This window comes from Bombina bombina, chromosome 5 (assembly GCF_027579735.1).
Source record: "Bombina bombina isolate aBomBom1 chromosome 5, aBomBom1.pri, whole genome shotgun sequence".
NCBI classification, from domain to species: domain Eukaryota; kingdom Metazoa; phylum Chordata; class Amphibia; order Anura; family Bombinatoridae; genus Bombina; species Bombina bombina.
The window spans coordinates 297,781,492-297,804,116 of record NC_069503.1 but is presented as its reverse complement, the minus strand read 5'-3'; the positions used below and the strand labels follow the sequence as shown (position 1 = coordinate 297,804,116).

General features: G+C 42.2%; 1 protein-coding gene across 3 annotated transcripts in view; it reads right to left on the bottom strand.

Annotated features, from left to right (window-relative positions):
• Positions 1 to 22,625, bottom strand: part of LOC128660289 (probable acyl-CoA dehydrogenase 6) — a 754,599-nt gene that overhangs the window by 159,500 nt on the left and 572,474 nt on the right. For all 3 annotated transcript variants that reach the window (XM_053714056.1, XM_053714055.1, XM_053714057.1), the window contains exon 6: positions 18,579 to 18,746. In XM_053714056.1, the coding sequence (XP_053570031.1) occupies positions 18,579 to 18,746 (168 nt within the window). The remainder of the gene's footprint in view (positions 1 to 18,578; positions 18,747 to 22,625) is intronic.

Here is a 22,625-nt window from a genome sequence, read left to right as displayed (position 1 = left end):
AGAAGATCCCTCAGGTTCTGTGCCCTCTTATAAACCAATCTCGGGGGAGGCAAGTCACCAAATGGTAAAGAAGTGTCAGTTGACACAATTGGCCAATGTTGTTTAATCACCTGCTGTACCTTATGCGAAGCTGGTGTGTAGGTAGTGACGAAATTCATCCTCTTATCGACCGGTTTGAGTGGTTTGTTACTAAGCGATTGTTGGTTAAGTGAATGTGCATATTCACATTAGGTCGCAATTAGCGGTTTCGGATAACCTCTATCGATAAATTTCTGGGCCATATTATCCAGTTGCAGCTTCTTGTGGGCCTCCTCAGTGTTGTTGCGTACAACACGCAGGAGCTGAGAGGAGCTAACTCCTTTTTTTTTTTAAAGTTAGGATGGTAACTGTTGTAGTGTAATATGGAATTCCTGTCAGTAGGCTTATTGTAAAGTGTCGTATATAACCTCAAAACAGATGGTGTGTCTATCTTATAGATCTCAAGGTCTAAAAAGTGTATTCTCACATCATCAATGAAAATCTTGAACCATACAGTAGAATTCAGGGCATTACGATGATTAAACCAAGAGGTCAAAGAGTCCCTGTCACCCCCCCATACTAAGTACACATCATCTATGTAGCGTCGGTAGAATCTGATGGAGCTCTGGTCAGCAGAAAAAATATGTTCATGTTCATACATGGACATATAGATGTTGGCATATGATGGGGCCATATTAGACCCCATCGCCATGCCAAGTGTTTGCAGATAGAAAATATTCTCGAACCGAAAATAATTTTATCCCCACAAACTTCCTTGTACACTGAAAAAACAGAATTTATGTTTACCTGATAAATTTCTTTCTCCAACGGTGTGTCCGGTCCACGGCGTCATCCTTACTTGTGGGGATATTCTCTTCCCCAACAGGAAATGGCAAAGAGCCCAGCAAAGCTGGTCACATGATCCCTCCTAGGCTCCGCCTACCCCAGTCATTCGACCGACGTTAAGGAGGAATATTTGCATAGGAGAAACCATATGGTACCGTGGTGACTGTAGTTAAAGAAAATAAATTATCAGACCTGATTAAAAAACCAGGGCGGGCCGTGGACCGGACACACCGTTGGAGAAAGAAATTTATCAGGTAAACATAAATTCTGTTTTCTCCAACATAGGTGTGTCCGGTCCACGGCGTCATCCTTACTTGTGGGAACCAATACCAAAGCTTTAGGACACGGATGAAGGGAGGGAGCAAATCAGGTCACCTAAATGGAAGGCACCACGGCTTGCAAAACCTTTCTCCCAAAAATAGCCTCAGAAGAAGCAAAAGTATCAAACTTGTAAAATTTGGTAAAAGTGTGCAGTGAAGACCAAGTCGCTGCCCTACATATCTGATCAACAGAAGCCTCGTTCTTGAAGGCCCATGTAGAAGCCACAGCCCTAGTGGAATGAGCTGTGATTCTTTCGGGAGGCTGCCGTCCGGCAGTCTCGTAAGCCAATCTGATGATGCTTTTAATCCAAAAAGAAAGAGAGGTAGAAGTTGCTTTTTGACCTCTCCTTTTACCGGAATAAACAACAAACAAGGAAGAAGTTTGTCTAAAATCCTTTGTAGCATCTAAATAGAATTTTAGAGCGCGAACAACATCCAAATTGTGCAACAATCGTTCCTTCTTTGAAACTGGTTTCGGACACAGAGAAGGTACGATAATCTCCTGGTTAATGTTTTTGTTAGAAACAACTTTTGGAAGAAAACCAGGTTTAGTACGTAAAACCACCTTATCTTCATGGAACACCAGATAAGGAGGAGAACACTGCAGAGCAGATAATTCTGAGACTCTTCTAGCAGAAGAAATCGCAACTAAAAACAAAACTTTCCAAGATAATAACTTAATATCAACGGAATGTAAGGGTTCAAACGGAACCCCCTGAAGAACTGAAAGAACTAAATTGAGACTCCAAGGAGGAGTCAAAGGTTTGTAAACAGGCTTGATTCTAACCAGAGCCTGAACAAAGGCTTGAACATCTGGCACAGCTGCCAGCTTTTTGTGAAGTAATACCGACAAGGCAGAAATCTGTCCCTTCAGGGAACTAGCAGATAATCCTTTTTCCAATCCTTCTTGAAGGAAGGATAGAATCCTAGGAATCTTAACCTTGTCCCAAGGGAATCCTTTAGATTCACACCAACAGATATATTTTTTCCAAATTTTGTGGTAAATCTTTCTAGTTACAGGCTTTCTGGCCTGAACAAGAGTATCGATAACAGAATCTGAGAATCCTCGCTTCGATAAAATCAAGCGTTCAATCTCCAAGCAGTCAGCTGGAGTGAAACCAGATTCGGATGTTCGAACGGACCCTGAACAAGAAGGTCTCGTCTCAAAGGTAGCTTCCAAGGTGGAGCCGATGACATATTCACCAGATCTGCATACCAAGTCCTGCGTGGCCACGCAGGAGCTATCAAGATCACCGACGCCCTCTCCTGATTGATCCTGGCTACCAGCCTGGGGATGAGAGGAAATGGCGGGAACACATAAGCTAGTTTGAAGGTCCAAGGTGCTACTAGTGCATCCACTAGAGCCGCCTTGGGATCCCTGGATCTGGCCCCGTAGCAAGGAACTTTGAAGTTCTGACGAGAGGCCATCAGATCCATGTCTGGAATGCCCCACAGGTGAGTGACTTGGGCAAAGATTTCCGGATGGAGTTCCCACTCCCCCGGATGCAATGTCTGACGACTCAGAAAATCCGCTTCCCAATTTTCCACTCCTGGGATGTGGATAGCAGACAGGTGGCAGGAGTGAGACTCCGCCCATAGAATGATTTTGGTCACTTCTTCCATCGCTAGGGAACTCCTTGTTCCCCCCTGATGGTTGATGTACGCAACAGTTGTCATGTTGTCTGATTGAAACCGTATGAACTTGGTCCTCGCTAGCCGAGGCCAGGCCTTGAGAGCATTGAATATCGCTCTCAGTTCCAGAATATTTATCGGTAGAAGAGATTCTTCCCGAGACCAAAGACCCTGAGCTTTCAGGGATCCCCAGACCGCGCCCCAGCCCATCAGACTGGCGTCGGTCGTGACAATGACCCACTCTGGTCTGCGGAACGTCATCCCTTGAGACAGATTGTCCAGGGACAGCCACCAACGGAGTGAGTCTCTGATCCTCTGATTTACTTGTATCTTCGGAGACAAGTCTGTATAGTCCCCATTCCACTGACTGAGCATGCACAGTTGTAATGGTCTTAGATGAATGCGCGCAAAAGGAACTATGTCCATCGCCGCTACCATCAACCCGATCACTTCCATGCACTGAGCTATGGAAGGAAGAGGAACGGAATGAAGTATCCGACAAGAGTCTAGAAGTTTTGTTTTTCTGGCCTCTGTTAGAAAGATCCTCATTTCTAAAGAGTCTATAATTGTTCCCAAGAAGGGAACCCTTGTTGACGGGGATAGAGAACTCTTTTCCACGTTCACTTTCCAGCCGTGAGATCTGAGAAAGGCCAGGACAATGTCCGTGTGAGCCTTTGCTTGAGGAAGGGACGACGCTTGAATCAGAATGTCGTCCAGGTAAGGTACCACTGCAATGCCCCTTGGTCTTAGCACCGCTAGAAGGGAGCCTAGTACCTTTGTGAAAATCCTTGGAGCAGTGGCTAATCCGAAAGGAAGCGCCACGAACTGGTAATGTTTGTCCAGGAATGCAAACCTTAGGAACCGATGATGTTCCTTGTGGATAGGAATATGTAGATACGCATCCTTTAAATCCACCGTGGTCATGAATTGACCCTCCTGGATGGAAGGAAGAATAGTTCGAATGGTTTCCATCTTGAAAGATGGAACCTTGAGAAACTTGTTTAAGATCTTGAGATCTAAGATTGGTCTGAACGTTCCCTCTTTTTTGGGAACTATGAACAGATTGGAGTAGAACCCCATCCCTTGTTCTCTTAGTGGAACAGGATGAATCACTCCCATTTTTAACAGGTCTTCTACACAATGTAAGAACGCCTGTCTTTTTATGTGGTCTGAAGACAACTGAGACCTGTGGAACCTCCCCCTTGGGGGAAGTCCCTTGAATTCCAGAAGATAACCCTGGGAGACTATTTCTAGCGCCCAAGGATCCAGAACATCTCTTGCCCAAGCCTGAGCGAAGAGAGAGAGTCTGCCCCCCACCAGATCCGGTCCCGGATCGGGGGCCAATATTTCATGCTGTCTTGGTAGCAGTGGCAGGCTTCTTGGCCTGCTTTCCCTTGTTCCAGCCTTGCATTGGTCTCCAAGCTGGCTTGGCTTGAGAAGTATTACCCTCTTGCTTAGAGGACGTAGCACTTTGGGCTGGTCCGTTTTTACGAAAGGGACGAAAATTAGGTCTATTTTTCGCCTTGAAAGGCCGATCCTGAGGAAGGGCGTGGCCCTTACCCCCAGTGATATCCGAGATAATCTCTTTCAAGTCAGGGCCAAACAGCGTTTTCCCCTTGAAAGGAATGTTTAGTAGCTTGTTCTTGGAAGACGCGTCAGCCGACCAAGATTTCAACCAAAGCGCTCTGCGCGCCACAATAGCAAACCCAGAATTCTTAGCCGCTAACCTAGCCAATTGCAAAGTGGCGTCTAGGGTGAAAGAATTAGCCAATTTGAGAGCATTGATTCTGTCCATAATCTCCTCATAAGGAGGAGAATCACTATCGAGCGCCTTTATCAGTTCATCAAACCAGAAACATGCGGCTGTAGTGACAGGGACAATGCATGAAATTGGTTGTAGAAGGTAACCCTGCTGAACAAACATCTTTTTAAGCAAACCTTCTAATTTTTTATCCATAGGATCTTTGAAAGCGCAACTATCCTCTATGGGTATAGTGGTGCGTTTGTTTAAAGTAGAAACCGCTCCCTCGACCTTGGGGACTGTCTGCCATAAGTCCTTTCTGGGGTCGACCATAGGAAACAATTTTTTAAATATGGGGGGAGGGACGAAAGGAATACCGGGCCTTTCCCATTCTTTATTAACAATGTCCGCCACCCGCTTGGGTATAGGAAAAGCTTCTGGGAGCTCCGGCACCTCTAGGAACTTGTCCATTTTACATAGTTTCTCTGGGATGACCAACTTTTCACAATCATCCAGAGTGGATAATACCTCCTTAAGCAGAATGCGGAGATGTTCCAACTTAAATTTAAATGCAATTACATCAGGTTCAGCCTGTTGAGAAATGTTCCCTGAATCAGTAATTTCTCCCTCAGACAAAACCTCCCTGGCCCCCTCAGATTGGGTTAGGGGCCCTTCAGAGATATTAATATCAGCGTCGTCATGCTCTTCAGTAACTAAAACAGAGCAGCCACGCTTACGCTGACAAGGGTTCATTTTGGCTAAAATGTTTTTGACAGAATTATCCATTACAGCCGTTAATTGTTGCATAGTAAGCAGTATTGGCGCGCTAGATGTACTAGGGGCCTCCTGAGTGGGCAAGACTCGTGTAGACGAAGGAGGGAATGATGCAGTACCATGCTTACTCCCCTCACTTGAGGAATCATCTTGGGCATCATTGTCATTATCACATAAATCACATTTATTTAAATGAACAGGAATTCTGGCTTCCCCACATTCAGAACACAGTCTATCTGGTAGTTCAGACATGTTAAACAGGCATAAACTTGATAATAAAGTACAAAAAACGTTTTAAAATAAAACCGTTACTGTCACTTTAAATTTTAAACTGAACACACTTTATTACTGCAATTGCGAAAAAACATGAAGGAATTGTACAAAATTCACCAAATTTTCACCACAGTGTCTTAAAGCCTTAAAAGTATTGCACACCAAATTTGGAAGCTTTAACCCTTAAAATAACGGAACCGGAGCCGTTTTAACACTTTAACCCCTTTACAGTCCCTGGTATCTGCTTTGCTGAGACCCAACCAAGCCCAAAGGGGAATACGATACCAAATGACGCCTTCAGAAAGTCTTTTCTAAGTATCAGAGCTCCTCTCACATGCGACTGCATGCCATGCCTCTCAAAAACAAGTGCGCCACACCGGCGCGAAAATGAGGCTCTGCTTATGCTTTGGGAAAGCCCCAGAGAAATAAGGTGTCTAATACAGTGCCTGCCGATATTATAATATCAATAAAACCCAGATAAAATGATTCCTCAAAGCTAAATATGTTTTAAAACTGAATCGATTTAGCCCAGAAAAGTCTACAATCTTAATAAGCCCTTGTGAAGCCCTTATTTACCATCGTAATAAACATGGCTTACCGGATCCCATAGGGAAAAATGACAGCTTCCAGCATTACATCGTCTTGTTAGAATGTGTCATACCTCAAGCAGCAAGAGACTGCACACTGTTCCCCCAACTGAAGTTAATTGCTCTCAACAGTCCTGTGTGGAACAGCCATGGATTTTAGTTACGGTGCTAAAATCATTTTCCTCATACAAACAGAAATCTTCATCTCTTTTCTGTTTCTGAGTAAATAGTACATACCAGCACTATTTTAAAATAACAAACTCTTGATTGAATAATAAAAACTACAGTTAAACACTAAAAAACTCTAAGCCATCTCCGTGGAGATGTTGCCTGTACAACGGCAAAGAGAATGACTGGGGTAGGCGGAGCCTAGGAGGGATCATGTGACCAGCTTTGCTGGGCTCTTTGCCATTTCCTGTTGGGGAAGAGAATATCCCCACAAGTAAGGATGACGCCGTGGACCGGACACACCTATGTTGGAGAAACAAAGTTGCACAAAATACTTTAGAGAAAACTTTAGCATTAGCTGGAATAGAATGTATAAAATCCATACAGAGTTACAAAGCTAAACTGGTAATAAAAAATAATCTTGCAACTATACACTTAGGTTCACAAAATAAGTAAACAATGGATCTACCTACTAAAGGATCTAGATGTATAACAATGGGGACCACCAAATCGAATTTCACTGTGTTCGAGCAAATACAACAGTAAATAAATCACAGTAAAGTAAAATACTGGGACTTTAAGACTTATGCCCAAGTAAAATGGGAGAATAAATTTGGTGGAAAATAAACAATCTGTAGCTCTCCCTTCTAAAGGCAAATACACAGCAGCGCTGACCTCTTCCTTGGGAAATTCCAATACGGGGGCTTTTCTTCCAAATTCTCACCCTCAAACAAAAAAAAGGTCTGCCCATAGTGTAATAAGTCATTCTTGAAATATAGCATAAGGAAAAGCTTTAAGCAGGCAGTGTCCTCGACCAGAAGTGAAGTTTTATTGTTAACCATTTCTTTTGCGTTTTCTTCTTTTTTGTCTAAACTTCTCCCTTCTAATGGGTCTGCATTGCTAGAAGGGAAAGTTCCAGTCTGCTCTATAGGTACACAAGTAAATAACCTGTACTATACAGAAATAAAGATCTTCACTGAAGCAGAAATAATTCTTAAATAGACAGACTTGCACAGAAAGTTAAATCTAATGTATGCACAGGGTTCTGAAAGTCATAAACAAAGTATGACTATTGCTGGACCTTGAAACAAGAAGGATCCGGAGGCAGTCTGTCAACTTGAAGTAAAAACGCAATCCTTTATTCTTTAAAGTTTAAAACATACAAATGAGTCCATGACAGGGTAGGTAAAACTGACTGGTCTATTGCTGGACCTCTAATACCACTTAATAAGGACCAGATACACAACATGACATATAAATTTATAGTGAAAAATATTCTACAATCAAATCCCCCTCTCTTGGTGTACCGAGTTAATCCTCTGACTCTTTAAATACTCCCTCCTGACTCACGGCTGAGTGATATATGTTTTAGGAATCGTTATTTTAACAAACACTTGAAATCCGATCATAGCTACCAGCCCACCTGGTTTGGGCATCTCTCACATTATACAGCGAGAGAAAGGAGCAGGTGATAGGGTTCAAGCTGCAAATTGCTGCAGACCGTACACAGTACTAGGAGCTCACTTTGAGGACGAGAGACCAGCTACCTGGACAGCTGTTAATGCTCCAGAAAGTCGTTGTAGCACTTCTCAAGTGCTTTACTTCTCGTAAGTACCATTTATGTGTGGGGAGTGAACAACTTTCAATACAGATTCACACTATGTTGGCGCCTTCTTCTTTATTGTATTCTATACAGATTCCCTCCTGACTAATGCTGCAGCCGGAGCAGGTGAAGACACTCAGTCCACTGACAATTTCTGCAGAAAACCAGAGCTGCGATACTTGTATTAAAAAATGACTGCCACCTGCTGAGGAAAAGAGGAAATTAGCTAGTGATTCATCAGTGCAGCGGGAATTTTTTTTCACACTCACGCTGTTTGACTCAGCTGCACTGAGTTACCAAGCGGGGCCAAAACCTTAAAAAAAGTCAATGATTTTCCAAGATAACAAAATAGAAAGTCATCGCACTGTGTATTTTTCTCCATATAAACTGTCCAACTAATCTACATACTGTACACATACCACAGTCTGAATAAATGTGCACAAACATAAAGTCATACATAAAATGTGCACATAAATACATGTATCAACTCTGCATAAACCTTTAGTCCCAATCCTGTCTGTGCTTAGCTGTGATCCAGAGCCAAATGACTATGATGCACAAAAACCCTGTAAGTACAAATAGCCTTTGGACTGTGTGAGTGTGCATACTTACCTGTCAGACACCCACTCCACTGAGCTTACTCAGTTGCAGAATTTTTGCCTTCAGTCGATAGCCCATCCAGTACTGTGTAAAACAGCATGGGATGCGTCATAGAAGCACAACTACAATTTCAAACAGGAAGAGGCAAAGGACCAGTCCCCACGACACCTGAGGCAGGCTATATTCAACAACTAATATAGGAGAATTACGTTATTGAGCCTTAGTACTCCACTATACTTCCCTTTCTTAATATCTTGCTATCCAAGGGAAAATAATAGGTTAAAACCCTGACCTGTTTATTTCAAATGCTTTCACTCTTTTAGCAATTACCGAAACCTGGCTATCTTCTTCTGACACCGCTTCCATTGCTGCTCACACACACGGTGGTCTCCACTTAGTCATACCCCAAGGCCAGGTGAGAAACATGGCGGCAGTGTTGGGGTCCTGCTCTCCCCCTCCTGCACGTATCAGTACCTACCTCCAATCCCATCTCTCTCCTTCTCCTCCTTTGAAGTCCACTGTATCCACCTTTTCTCCCCCCCTCTCTCTCCGAATGGCAGTCATCTATCGCCCTCCTGGACTGACCTCCCAATTCCTTGATAACTTTGCCGCCTGGCTTCCTCACTTTCTCTATACAAATATACCAACACTATTTCTTGGGGACTTCAACATTCCCATTGACAACCTGTCTGCCCCTGCTGCCTCTAAACATCTTTCATTCACATCCTCCTTCGGTCTCTCACAATCCACCCTATTCCCTACTCACCATGATGGACACTCCATCAATCTGGTATTTTCCAACCTCTGCTCTATTTCTGACCTAACTTGTTGCCCTTTTTCCATTTCAGACCATCACCTGGCAACCTATAATATTAATGCAACAGCTAAACCCACTTCTCCATCCTGCCCCCGCACCTCCAGAAATCTACACGCTGTGGATCCGCTCCAATTTTCAAAAAAATCATTCACGATCTCTTCTCTCATACTTCCACTATAATCTGCCCTGATCTCGCTACAGCTAACTATAACAATACTCCCTCCTCTGCACTAGACACACTTGCTCCTCCCAAACTGCGCAAAACATCACGCCGACAGTTACAGCCATGGCACTCTCAGCAAACATGCTATTTGCAAAAATTCTCCCATACTACTGAGCGTGTCTGCAGGGAAATTCACTCAGAATCTGATTTAATCAACTATAAGTTTATTCTTCATTCATACACTTCTGCCCTTTACTTGGCCAAGTAAAACAGAATTTATGCTTACCTGATAAATTACTTTCTCCAACGGTGTGTCCGGTCCACGGCGTCATCCTTACTTGTGGGATATTCTCTTCCCCAACAGGAAATGGCAAAGAGCCCAGCAAAGCTGGTCACATGATCCCTCCTAGGCTCCGCCTACCCCAGTCATTCGACCAACGTACAGGAGGAAATATGCATAGGAGAAACCATATGATACCGTGGTGACAGTAGTTAGAGAAAATAATTCATCAGACCTGATTAAAAAACCAGGGCGGGCCGTGGACCGGACACACCGTTGGAGAAAGTAATTTATCAGGTAAGCATAAATTCTGTTTTCTCCAACATAGGTGTGTCCGGTCCACGGCGTCATCCTTACTTGTGGGAACCAATACCAAAGCTTTAGGACACGGATGAAGGGAGGGAGCAAATCAGGTCACCTAAATGGAAGGCACCACGGCTTGCAAAACCTTTCTCCCAAAAATAGCCTCCGAAGAAGCAAAAGTATCAAATTTGTAAAATTTGGCAAAAGTGTGCAGTGAAGACCAAGTCGCTGCCTTACATATCTGGTCAACAGAAGCCTCGTTCTTGAAGGCCCATGTGGAAGCCACAGCCCTAGTGGAGTGAGCTGTGATTCTTTCAGGAGGCTGCCGTCCGGCAGTCTCATAAGCCAATCGGATAATGCTTTTAAGCCAAAAAGAAAGAGAGGTAGAACTTGCTTTTTGACCTCTCCTTTTACCAGAATAAACAACAAACAAAGAAGATGTTTATCTGAAATCTTTAGTAGCCTCTAAATAGAATTTTAGAGCACGGACTACGTCCAAATTGTGTAACAAACGTTCCTTCTTTGAAGCTGGATTCGGACACAAAGAAGGTACAACTATCTCCTGGTTAATATTTTTGTTGGAAACAACTTTCGGAAGAAAACCAGGCTTAGTACGCAAAACCACCTTATCTGCATGGAACACCAGATAGGGCGGAGAACACTGCAGAGCAGATAACTCTGAAACTCTTCTAGCAGAAGAAATTACAACCAAAAACAAAACCTTCCAAGATAATAACTTAATATCTACGGAATGTAGGGGTTCAAACGGAACCCCTTGAAGAACTGAAAGAACTAGATTTAGACTCCAGGGAGGAGTCAAAAGTCTGTAAACAGGCTTGATTCTAACCAGAGCCTGAACAAACGCTTGAACGTCTGGCACAGCTGCCAGCCTTTTGTGAAGTAAAACAGATAAAGCAGAGATCTGTCCCTTCAGAGAACTTGCAGATAATCCTTTCTCCAAACCTTCTTGTAGAAAGGATAGAATCTTAGGAATTTTTATCTTGTTCCATGGGAATCCTTTGGATTCACACCAACAGATATATTTTTTCCATATTTTATGGTAAATTTTTCTAGTTACAGGCTTTCTGGCCTGAATCAGAGTATCTATTACAGAATCTGAAAACCCACGCTTTGATAAAATCAAGCGTTCAATCTCCAAGCCGTCAGTTGGAGGGAAACCAGATTCGGATGTTCGAATGGACCTTGAACAAGAAGGTCCTGTCTCAAAGGTAGCTTCCATGGTGGAGCCGATGACATATTCACCAGGTCTGCATACCAAGTCCTGCGTGGCCACGCAGGAGCTATCAAGATCACCGAAGCCCTCTCCTGATTGATCCTGGCTACCAGCCTGGGAATGAGAGGAAACGGTGGGAATACATAAGCTAGGTTGAAGGTCCAAGGTGCTACTAGTGCATCTACTAGAGTCGCCTTGGGATCCCTGGATTTGGACCCATAGCAAGGAACCTTGAAGTTCTGACGAGAGGCCATCAGATCCATGTCTGGAATGCCCCATAATTGAGTTATTTGGGAAAAGATTTCCGGATGGAGATACCACTCCCCCGGATGGAATGTCTGACGACTCAGAAAATCCGCTTCCCAATTTTTCACTCCTGGGATGTGGATTGCAGATAAGTGGCAGGAGTGATCCTCCGCCCATTGAATTATCTTGGTCACTTCCTCCATCGCCAGGGAACTTCTTGTTCCCCCCTGATGGTTGATATATGCAACAGTCGTCATGTTGTCTGATTGAAACCTTATGAATTTGGCCTTTGCTAGTTGAGGCCAAGCCTTGAGAGCATTGAATATCGCTCTCAGTTCCAGAATGTTTATCGGGAGAAGAGATTCTTCCCGAGACCATAGACCCTGAGCTTTCAGGGGTTCCCAGACCGCGCCCCAGCCCACCAGACTGGCGTCGGTCGTGACAATGACCCACTCTGGTCTGCGGAAGCTCATTCCCTGTGACAGGTTGTCCAGGATCAGCCACCAACGGAGTGAATCTCTGGTCTTTTGATCTACTTGAATCGTCGGAGACAAGTCTGTATAATCCCCATTCCACTGTCTGAGCATGCACAGTTGTAATGGTCTTAGATGAATTCGTGCAAAAGGAACTATGTCCATTGCTGCAACCATCAATCCTATTACTTCCATGCACTGCGCTATGGAAGGACGAAGAACAGAATGAATTACTTGACAAGAGCTTAGAATTTTTGATTTTCTGACCTCTGTCAGAAAAATCCTCATTTCTAAGGAATCTATTATTGTTCCCAAGAAGGGAACTCTTGTTGACGGGGACAGAGAACTTTTTTCCTTGTTCACTTTCCATCCGTGAGATCTGAGAAAGGCTAGGACGATGTCCGTATGAGCCTTTGCTTTTGACAGAGACGACGCTTGAATCAGGATGTCGTCCAAGTAAGGTACTACTGCAATGCCCCTTGGCCTTAGAACCGCTAGAAGGGACCCTAGTACCTTTGTGAAAATTCTCGGAGCAGTGGCTAATCCGAATGGAAGTGCAACAAACTGGTAATGCTTGTCCAGAAAAGCGAACCTTAGGAACTGATGATGTTCCTTGTGGATAGGAATATGTAGGTACGCATCCTTTAAATCCCCCGTGGTCATAAATTGACCTTCCTGGATGGTGGGAAGGATCGTTCGAATGGTTTCCATTTTGAACGATGGAACCCTGAGAAATTTGTTTAGGATCTTGAGATCTAAAATTGGTCTGAATGTTCCCTCTTTTTTGGGAACTATGAACAGGTTGGAGTAAAACCCCATCCCTTGTTCTCCTATTGGAACTGGATGAATTACTCCCATCTTTAACAGGTCTTCTACACAATGTAAGAATGCCTGTCTTTTTATTTGGTTTGAAGATAATTGAGACCTGTGGAACCTTCCCCTTGGGGGTAGTTCCTTGAATTCCAGGAGATAACCTTGAGAAACTATTTCTAGCGCCCAAGGATCCTGAACATCTCTTGCCCAAGCATGAGCAAAGAGAGAAAGTCTGCCCCCCACCAGATCCGGTCCCGGATCGGGGGCCATCCCTTCATGCTGTTTTGGTAGCAGTGGCAGGCTTCTTGGCCTGCTTACCCTTGTTCCAGCCTTGCATCGGTCTCCAGGCTGGTTTGGGTTGTGAAGTATTACCCTCTTGCTTAGAGGATGTAGAATTAGAGGCTGGTCCGTTTCTGCGAAAGGGACGAAAATTAGGCTTATTTTTAGCCTTAAAAGACCTATCCTGAGGGAGGGCGTGGCCCTTTCCCCCGGTGATGTCTGAAATAATCTCTTTCAAATCAGGACCAAACAGTGTTTTACCCTTGAAAGGGATGTTAAGCAATTTTGTCTTGGAAGACACATCCGCTGACCAAGACTTTAGCCAAAGCGCTCTGCGCGACACGACAGCAAACCCTGAATTTTTCGCCGCTAATCTAGCTAATTGCAAAGCGGCATCTAAAATAAAAGAGTTAGCCAATTTAAGTGCTTGAACTCTGTCCATAACCTCCTCATACGAAGATTCTTTATTGAGCGACTTTTCTAGTTCTTCGAACCAGAAACACGCTGCCGTAGTGACAGGAACAATGCATGAAATTGGTTGTAGAAGGTAACCTTGCTGAACAAACATCTTTTTAAGCAAACCCTCTAATTTTTTATCCATAGGATCTTTGAAAGCACAACTATCTTCGATAGGAATAGTAGTGCGTTTGTTTAGAGTAGAAACCGCCCCCTCGACCTTGGGGACTGTCTGCCATAAGTCCTTTCTGGGGTCGACTATAGGAAATAATTTTTTAAATATAGGGGGAGGAACAAAAGGTATGCCGGGCCTTTCCCACTCCTTATTTACTATGTCCGCCACCCGCTTGGGTATAGGAAAAGCATCGGGGGGCACCGGAACCTCTAGGAACTTGTCCATCTTACATAATTTCTCTGGAATGACCAAATTGTCACAATCATCCAGAGTAGATAATACCTCCTTAAGCAGTGCGCGGAGATGTTCTAATTTAAATTTAAATGTTACAACATCAGGTTCAGCTTGTTGAGAAATTTTTCCTGAATCTGAAATTTCTCCCTCAGACAAAACCTCCCTCCTGGCCCCTTCAGATTGGTGTGAGGGTATGTCAGAACAGTTATCATCAGCGTCCTCTTGCTCTTCAGTGTTTAAAACAGAGCAATCGCGCTTTCTCTGATAAGTAGGCATTTTGGATAAAATGTTTGCAATAGAATTATCCATTACAGCCGTTAATTGTTGCATGGTAATAAGTATTGGTGCACTAGATGTACTAGGGGCCTCTTGTGTGGGCAAAACTGGTGTAGACACAGAAGGGGATGATGCAGTATCATGCTTACTCCCCTCATTTGAGGAATCATCTTGGGCAATATCATTATCTGTGGCATCATTGTCCCTACTTTGTTTGGACACTATGGCACAATCATCACATAAATTTAAATGGGGAGAAACCTTGGTTTTCATACATATAGAACATCGCTTATCTGATGGTTCAGACATGTTAAACAGGCTTAAACTTGTCAACAAAGCACAAAAAACGTTTTAAAATAAAACCGTTACTGTCACTTTAAATTTTAAACTGAACACACTTTATTACTGAATATGTGAAAAAGTATGAAGGAATTGTTTTTTAAAGCCTTAAAAGTATTGCACACCAAATTTGAAAGCTTTAACCCTTAAAATAACGGAACCGGAGCCGTTTTTACATTTAACCCCTATACAGTCCCAGGAATCTGCTTTGCTGACACCCAACCAAGCCCAGAGGGGAATACGATACCAAATGACGCCTTCTATAAGCTTTTTCAGTGGTTCTTAGCTCCTCACACATGCATCTGCATGCCTTGCTTTCCAAAAACAACTGCGCATTAGAGGCGCGAAAATGAGGCTCTGCCTATGACTAGAAAAGGCCCCCAGTGAAAAAGGTGTCCAATACAGTGCCTGCCGTTTTTTTAATACATCCCCAAGATTAAAAGAACTATTTATAGTTATAATCCACTAAATATACTTATAAAGTAATCGTTTTAGCCCAGAAAAATGTCTACCAGTCTTTAAAGCCCTTGTGAAGCCCTTTATTCTTATACTAAACTAAGAAAATGGCTTACCGGTTCCCATAGGGAAAATGACAGCTTCCAGCATTACCAAGTCTTGTTAGAAATGTGTCATACCTCAAGCAGCCAAAGTCTGCCCACTGTTTCCCCCAACTGAAGTTAATTCATCTCAACAGTCCTGTGTGGAAACAGCCATCGATTTTAGTAACGGTTGCTAAAATCATTTTCCTCTTACAAACAGAAATCTTCATCTCTTTTCTGTTTCAGAGTAAATAGTACATACCAGCACTATTTTAAAATAACAAACTCTTGATTGAAGAATAAAAACTACATTTAAACACCAAAAAACTCTTAGCCATCTCCGTGGAGATGTTGCCTGTGCAACGGCAAAGAGAATGACTGGGGTAGGCGGAGCCTAGGAGGGATCATGTGACCAGCTTTGCTGGGCTCTTTGCCATTTCCTGTTGGGGAAGAGAATATCCCACAAGTAAGGATGACGCCGTGGACCGGACACACCTATGTTGGAGAAACCTAATTTTCTTCTCTCATATCTACTCTTTCCACAAACCTCTTTTAACTCTCTTTAAAACCACCTCTAACTATCTCCTCTACTCACCTACTCCACCCCCTCCATCTGTCTTTAGTGCTCAAGACCTGGCTACTTTATAAACAAAACACATACTATCCAAAGCAACATCCAAACACCAACCTGCAATCTTCCAACTCCAGGCCCAGTTACTCCCTCTGCCACCCTCCGCATCTTCCATCCAGCCACTGAGAATGAAGTTTCTTCACTATCATCTTCCTTACGTCTCACTACCTGCCCGCTCGACCCTATTCCTTTCCATCTAATACCCTCCCTTTCTTCCACCCTCACTCCTGCTCTTATTTACATAATCAACCTATGTCTCTCTACTGGTTCATTCCCATCTTCTTTCAAACATGCAAAGGTCACTCCCATACTCAAAAAATCCTCCCTTGACCCTAATTCTCCTGAAAGCTACCGCCCCATATCACTGCTTCCACTAACATCAAAACTCGAAAAACTAGTTTACAACCGCCTAACCCGTTTCCTGTCCACCAAATCCTTGCTTGGCCCCCTGCAATCTGGATTCTACTCCAAACACTCAACTGAGACTGCCCTTACCAAGGTTACTAGCAATCTTCTTTCTTCTAAAAGCAATGGCCACTACTCTATACGTATCTTACTTGACCTCTCAGCTGCCTTTGACACAACTGACCACCCCCTCCTCCTACAAACCCTTAGCTCTTTTGGACTTTGTGACACTGCTCTTTCTTGGATTCACTCTTATCTTTCTCACAGGTCTTTTTCTGTGTCATTTGCTGGTGACTCCTCCTCTCTAATGCCTTTGTCTGTTGGAATACCTCAAAGATCAGTTTTGGGTCCTCTACTATTCTTCATTTATACTTCTTCACTAGGTAAGCTTATCAACAGTTATGGCTTCAAATATCACCTCTATGCTGATGACACCCAGATCTACCTCTCCACCCCTGCTCTCTCTCCCTCTGTCCTTTCTCATGTCAGCAACTGCTTATCTGGTATTCCTTCCTGGATGGCCTCTCACCAGCTGATGATTAACATGTCCAAGACTGAGCTCCATCTAATCGCCACCTCTAGCTCTATGCAGACTTCTGACTTTTCTATCCCTGTCGACAGCATCACCATCTCCCCAAGTTCACTGCCTTGGAGTTACACTTGACTCAAATCTATCCTTCATCCCCCACATCCAATCGCTTTTCTCATCCTGCCACAACCGCCTATGCAATATTTCCAAGATTCGCCCCTTTTCTGAGTGCTATCCCCACAAAGCAAATAATACACTCCCTTGTTATTTCCCGACTTGACTACTGCAATAACCTACTTACTGGCCTTCCTCTCTACCGCCTCTCCCCTCTTCAATCCATTCTAAATGCCTCTGCAAGGCTAATCCACCTCTTCCTTCGCTCTGTATCTGCTGCACCTCTCTGCGAGACCCTTCATTGGCTCCCCATTCACAGCAGAATTAAATTCAAAATCCTCACCCTTACATACAAAGCTCTCACCAAAGCTGCTCCCCACTACCTATCCTCTCTAGCATACTGGAGCCCGCCCACTAAGATCCAACAATGACCTGCTTCTTGCATCTTTGACTATCACATCTTCCCATGCTAGACTACAGGACTTCTGTCGTGTAGCACATATCCTCTGGAACACTCTACCTCGTGCTGTCAAGCTTTCCCCTAATCTTTCTTCATTTAAATGCTCTCTGAAGACTTTTTTGTTTAAAGAAGTCTACCACCCAACTCAGTAATAAATTAATTCCACTCACCGAATAGTTCCCTCATCTAACTCTGTATTAACATCTTGCTCACTCTTGCAGTCCTCACCTTCTGTTTCCCAACCTCCTACTCTTCTAGATTGTAAGTTCCCACAGGAATAGGGCCCTCAATTCCTCCTGTATGTGTTTGTAAAATTTTGTCTTGTCTCTTACAAGTTTAATATCATTGTCTTATCTAAATGAATAGTACTCATGGACAGCGCTGCGGAATATGTTGGCGCTTTATAAATAAAGTATAATAATAATTTTCAAAGAAAAAAAAACTGGAGCACCACAATTCTTCATCCATTCCAGTGGAGGCAAAGAATAAGACTGTGATATCAGAGAGATGATAAAGATTGCAGGCTTGTGAAGTTTATGAAAGAAAACTAGGTCATAAACCATCATATAAACACACACCTAGAACATATACAGTATATATATATATATATATATATATATATATATATATATACACACACACACACACACATTTATTTATTTTTTAATCTACACAAAAAGCAGAAAATAATTCACACAGTGTATGCTGCAGATGGAGAGAGGTGAGTAGTGTGTGGTGGAGAACTGAGGGTTATATAAAAAAGGAGAACTTTATAGTAACCCCTCCGGCTGAACTCTACTGCATCTAATGATCGGTTGTGTTAATAAAGCCATGTCTAACTTTCATAGGCATCACAGCATATTTAAATACTGCTTTTCTAGTCACTGCATTTTTTGATTAAAATTATTATTATTACTACTTCTACTAACAGTAATACTACTGCTACTAATTATTATAATAAAACATATTTCTATTTGAAGTTTTTAATTTGAAGACCACTTGATGTGAGATAATGTGTGACAGAAAACATAGAGGTCCCATGCACAAGTAATGCTAATGTACCTATATATATAATATGTAAACACAAGAGGCTGTAGAGTAAATTAATCTTCTATGATAATAACAGATCATTTGCATTTCTTGCTTATTGGGCTAATAAGATATTTATCAGAGATCTCAGGAACTTTTCTCTCAAACCCATACAAATTCTACAACAGCTTCTTTGCCGTACTTTAAAATGCCATTCTTACCGGGTAATTTCATAGGTAAACATATGAGGGATTTGTTTCTGTGAGGTGGTCCTGTACTTGTATTGGTAAGTAAGCACATCCAGTCTGCTTGGCAACCATTGGTTATCCACATCTTGCTGCCATTGATAACATAATCATCACCCTTTTTCACAGCTGTAGTCTTAATACCTATAATAAAAAGGGGAAAGAATTTAATTAATATAAACTTGTCCTATTTGACTCCATAACTTTACAATGTACACAAAAATGTACATGATCATAGATCTGTTGTGAGTGGCATGTAATTAAATTGTGTTATTAATTAAACATAGCTAATACAACTATGGGTAAAGAAGCACACAATCTAAAGTCAATGATTTATATCTAATGAGAATTTCCATATTTCTTTACCAATTTAAGCAATCCCAGAGTAGCAAGTTACAGGGTCAAATGACTATATCAACCTGCAGTAAAAAATAGCATAACATAGAAGGAGTTTTTATTTAAAACAAATTGTGTGGCTTGGTGATTTTTGGTAAGCACTCTCATTTCAAAATGTGTGACACATATTATGCTATACATATTATGTCAATATTTATTATGACTATTTATATCCCTTTTCTGCAAGGGTTGACCTTAAAGAAACATAAAGCAGCTTTAGACTAATATAAAATAATGCAAACAAACAAAAAAAACAACAACTTTTCATTGTACTTTAATTAGCTATTTACTATGTTTTACTGTAATTCAACTCTGCAAATTGAGGCTTTCCAGTCCTTGAAGTCAGTATTTCAGAAGCGCAACTCGTTTCTATGCAGTGATTGTATAGTATTGATTACTGTAGTAGCTCACTTTTATCTGTCCATAATTGGCCTCAGCAGAGGAGATAAGAGGCTTTTACAAAGGTACTGCAAAACAATGCTTTTAAAACATTTAGGGCTAGATTACAATTGGAGTGCTAAATTATCACGCACCCGCAAATGGACAAATTTGCATGTGCGTGATAGTGTGCGCTGGCATTACAAAGTGGAACGCTAATATCACTTTCTTGAAAGTGATATTTAGTGCTACACTTGCAATCTGGCCCTTATTGTTTATTATACATTTTGCAGTGTAGTGTTGTCATGGTATATATCAGCAAGTATACATAGCAAATGATGTTTTATGTCTTACCAACCAGAATATTTAGGATCCAGCGATATACAAAGTTATAGAAATTTGAGACACTTTTCATGCTTAATTCTAAGGGAATATTGATATTGGCTGATAATGTTGATTTTTTAAATTTTTTTTATCACATTTGAATATCTTAATATTAAATTATTATTCAGATATTGCATTTAATGTTTTTCAGTATTTACCTTCACTCTACAGAAACATTTGTATTGTAGAACAAATGAATAGCAAAGATAAAAAAAATTCTATAATTAAATATAAAAAATACTGACATTTGCCACCCATTATATAATTGTTTAAGCTGCATTAAGCATCAAAGGAATATCACAAAATTGCATTATCAAACCCACCTCTTAGATTAATAGATAGTGAAAAAGAAACGTTACAGACTTTAAAGAAAATAAATTGCCATTAAAAGTGTTAATCTAGATTATGACTCCCACTGAAACTGTGTTGCTGTTAAATTTCTGATGCTTTAGGTGAGCAGACTAAAAGAATAGCAAGTGTGTTTATTATGCTGTTGCTGTTATAATAATGTTGTTGATATTTGCCAGAATTTACATAATGTATTGCTTAATTTGACTTAATATTTAAAGGGACAATAAAGACCTTGAAATTACAAGACATTTTTGATGTCTTGCTATAGAATAACACATGGAATTTTAAACAACTTTCAAATTTACTTCTATTATCAAATTTGCTTTGTTCTCTTGGTATCATTTACTAAAGAGTAAACCTAGGTAGGCTGATATTTACTTAATTGGCAGCAGTGTTTCCAGCTATGTCATTCCTATTAACATTATTGCAAACACTGCTGCCAGATTGCTAAAAATACATGCACGCTCCTGAACTCACCTAGGATTACGCCTTAACAATGAGTACCAAGAGAACTAAGCCAGATTAAACAGAAGTAAATTGGAAGGTTGTTTAAAATTGCAGGCTCTATTCAACTTTACTGACCCTTTAAAAGGCTTAATTGAAAAACATAAATTATGCTTACCTGATAATTTTCTTTTCTTCAGATGAAGAGTCCACAGCTGAATTCATTACTTTTGGGAAATAAGAACCTGGCCACCAGGAGGAGGCAAAGACACCCCGGCCAAAGGCTTAAATACTTCTCCCACTTCCCTCATCCCCCAGTCATTCTGCTGAGGAACAAGGAACAGTAGAAGAAATACCAGGGTGAAAAGATGCCAGAAGAAAATAACAGATGCCCCCCAGAAAAAAACAGGCCGGGAGCTGTGGACTCTTTCCATCTGAATAAAAATTATCAGGTAAGCATAATTTATGTTTTTCTTCATAAATGGAAAGAGTCCACAGCTGCATTCATTACTTTTGGGAAAAGAATACCCAAGCAATAGAGGACACTGAATGCACAAACAGGAGGGTAAAAAAGGCGCCCCTTCTGAGGGCACCAGGCCTGAAAAACCCTTACACAACAAAAAACCCGCTTCGTCCGAAGCCGAGAAAATTGGAAAAGAAAAAAGGCCCCAAGGACACTGACCCGCAGATAGTCCACAAGCCTTGCTAGAGACCGCAGAAAGAACACAACTGAGCCAGCACATCTTCAGGAGATAACGTCGCTCAGAAAGCGGTCCTCAACAACACACCCCGTACCAGAGAAGGGGATCAACAAACAAACTCCCAAAAGGGAAAGAGATGGGGGAACAAGCAAGGATTCCCCGAAACCCCAAAAAAGGGTATAACAATTTCCAAGAAAGGAAAAAACCAAGAACCAAACCAAACTCACAGAGACCAAAACCAGTCGTGAGATTAAGGGGAGGCAACGCCCAGACCCCAGATGTACAGAAACCACAAGGTTAAAACCAGGAATCCGACACAGAGAAGAACTTCTCCTCAAGATAGTGCATCTGCACCCTAAAAGAAGACTGAAGATAGAGTCCTCAAGGAACTCAAAATATTGAAGTCTTATGGAACCGATATACGTGCAGCAAACCCAGAAGGCAAGCCCTTGGGTCAACACCACACACTACAATCATACCAGGATGACTTCAGTATTAAAATACTTGCAGGCAAGTGAGAGCAGCAGAAGATGGGTCACAAACCCTACCACAGACTGCAAAAAATCCACTAAGCAGTGGACCCGGCGCAGATGTAACCAAAAATCTGCCAGCCCTATTCCATATCCTGAAACATGGAGAAGCACAGAAACCTCAAAAAGGATCACCGTACCACAAGGACCCAAAGGCGAACAATAGAGTCTTGGTAAAAATCTGCCAACACACAGATAAAGTGCAAATGGTTGCGACTGATTTTCAAACTGCAACCTTCCCCTTGCTATGCAGCAAAGTAACCCACAGGCCACTACAGCTGACTGTCAGGTCTGAAGGACAGGGGAACAGAAAAAAACAACCAAACACCAGTCCCCAAAAAGAGGATGGAAAAAGATGGACTCAACCACCCCAACGGAGCTCAGGTGCCAACCCAAGAACTCCAACAATAGGAAGTCCAAGAGAATCCATAGGAGAGGAACAGAGAAAATGCAACAAAGCCTCAGAAGACCCAGCATGAAACTCCATGACAGTCTCGAACATGGAGACATCATCTCCCCAGAAGAAACAGAACCCCAGAGAGCGGATCGCTCTTCTCTAGAGGATAAAAAAAACTCCTGTTCCAACAACCTGCACACAGGACAGGACAACCAATCTCCCGAGAGAGGAAACCCCACCCCCATAAGGAGGACAAACGATCCCCCGAAGGGTAGAGTACGGAAGGAACAGCTCACAAGCTCCTAAGACATGAAGCCATAGGCTGAGGAAACAAATCCAAATGAAATCATCTAGACGTCATAGATGAACATTGAGGAACTCCCCAAAAAAGAAGTGGAGCACACCTCAGACAAAGGGCACAGAAATCCTAGCCAAGCCTTCT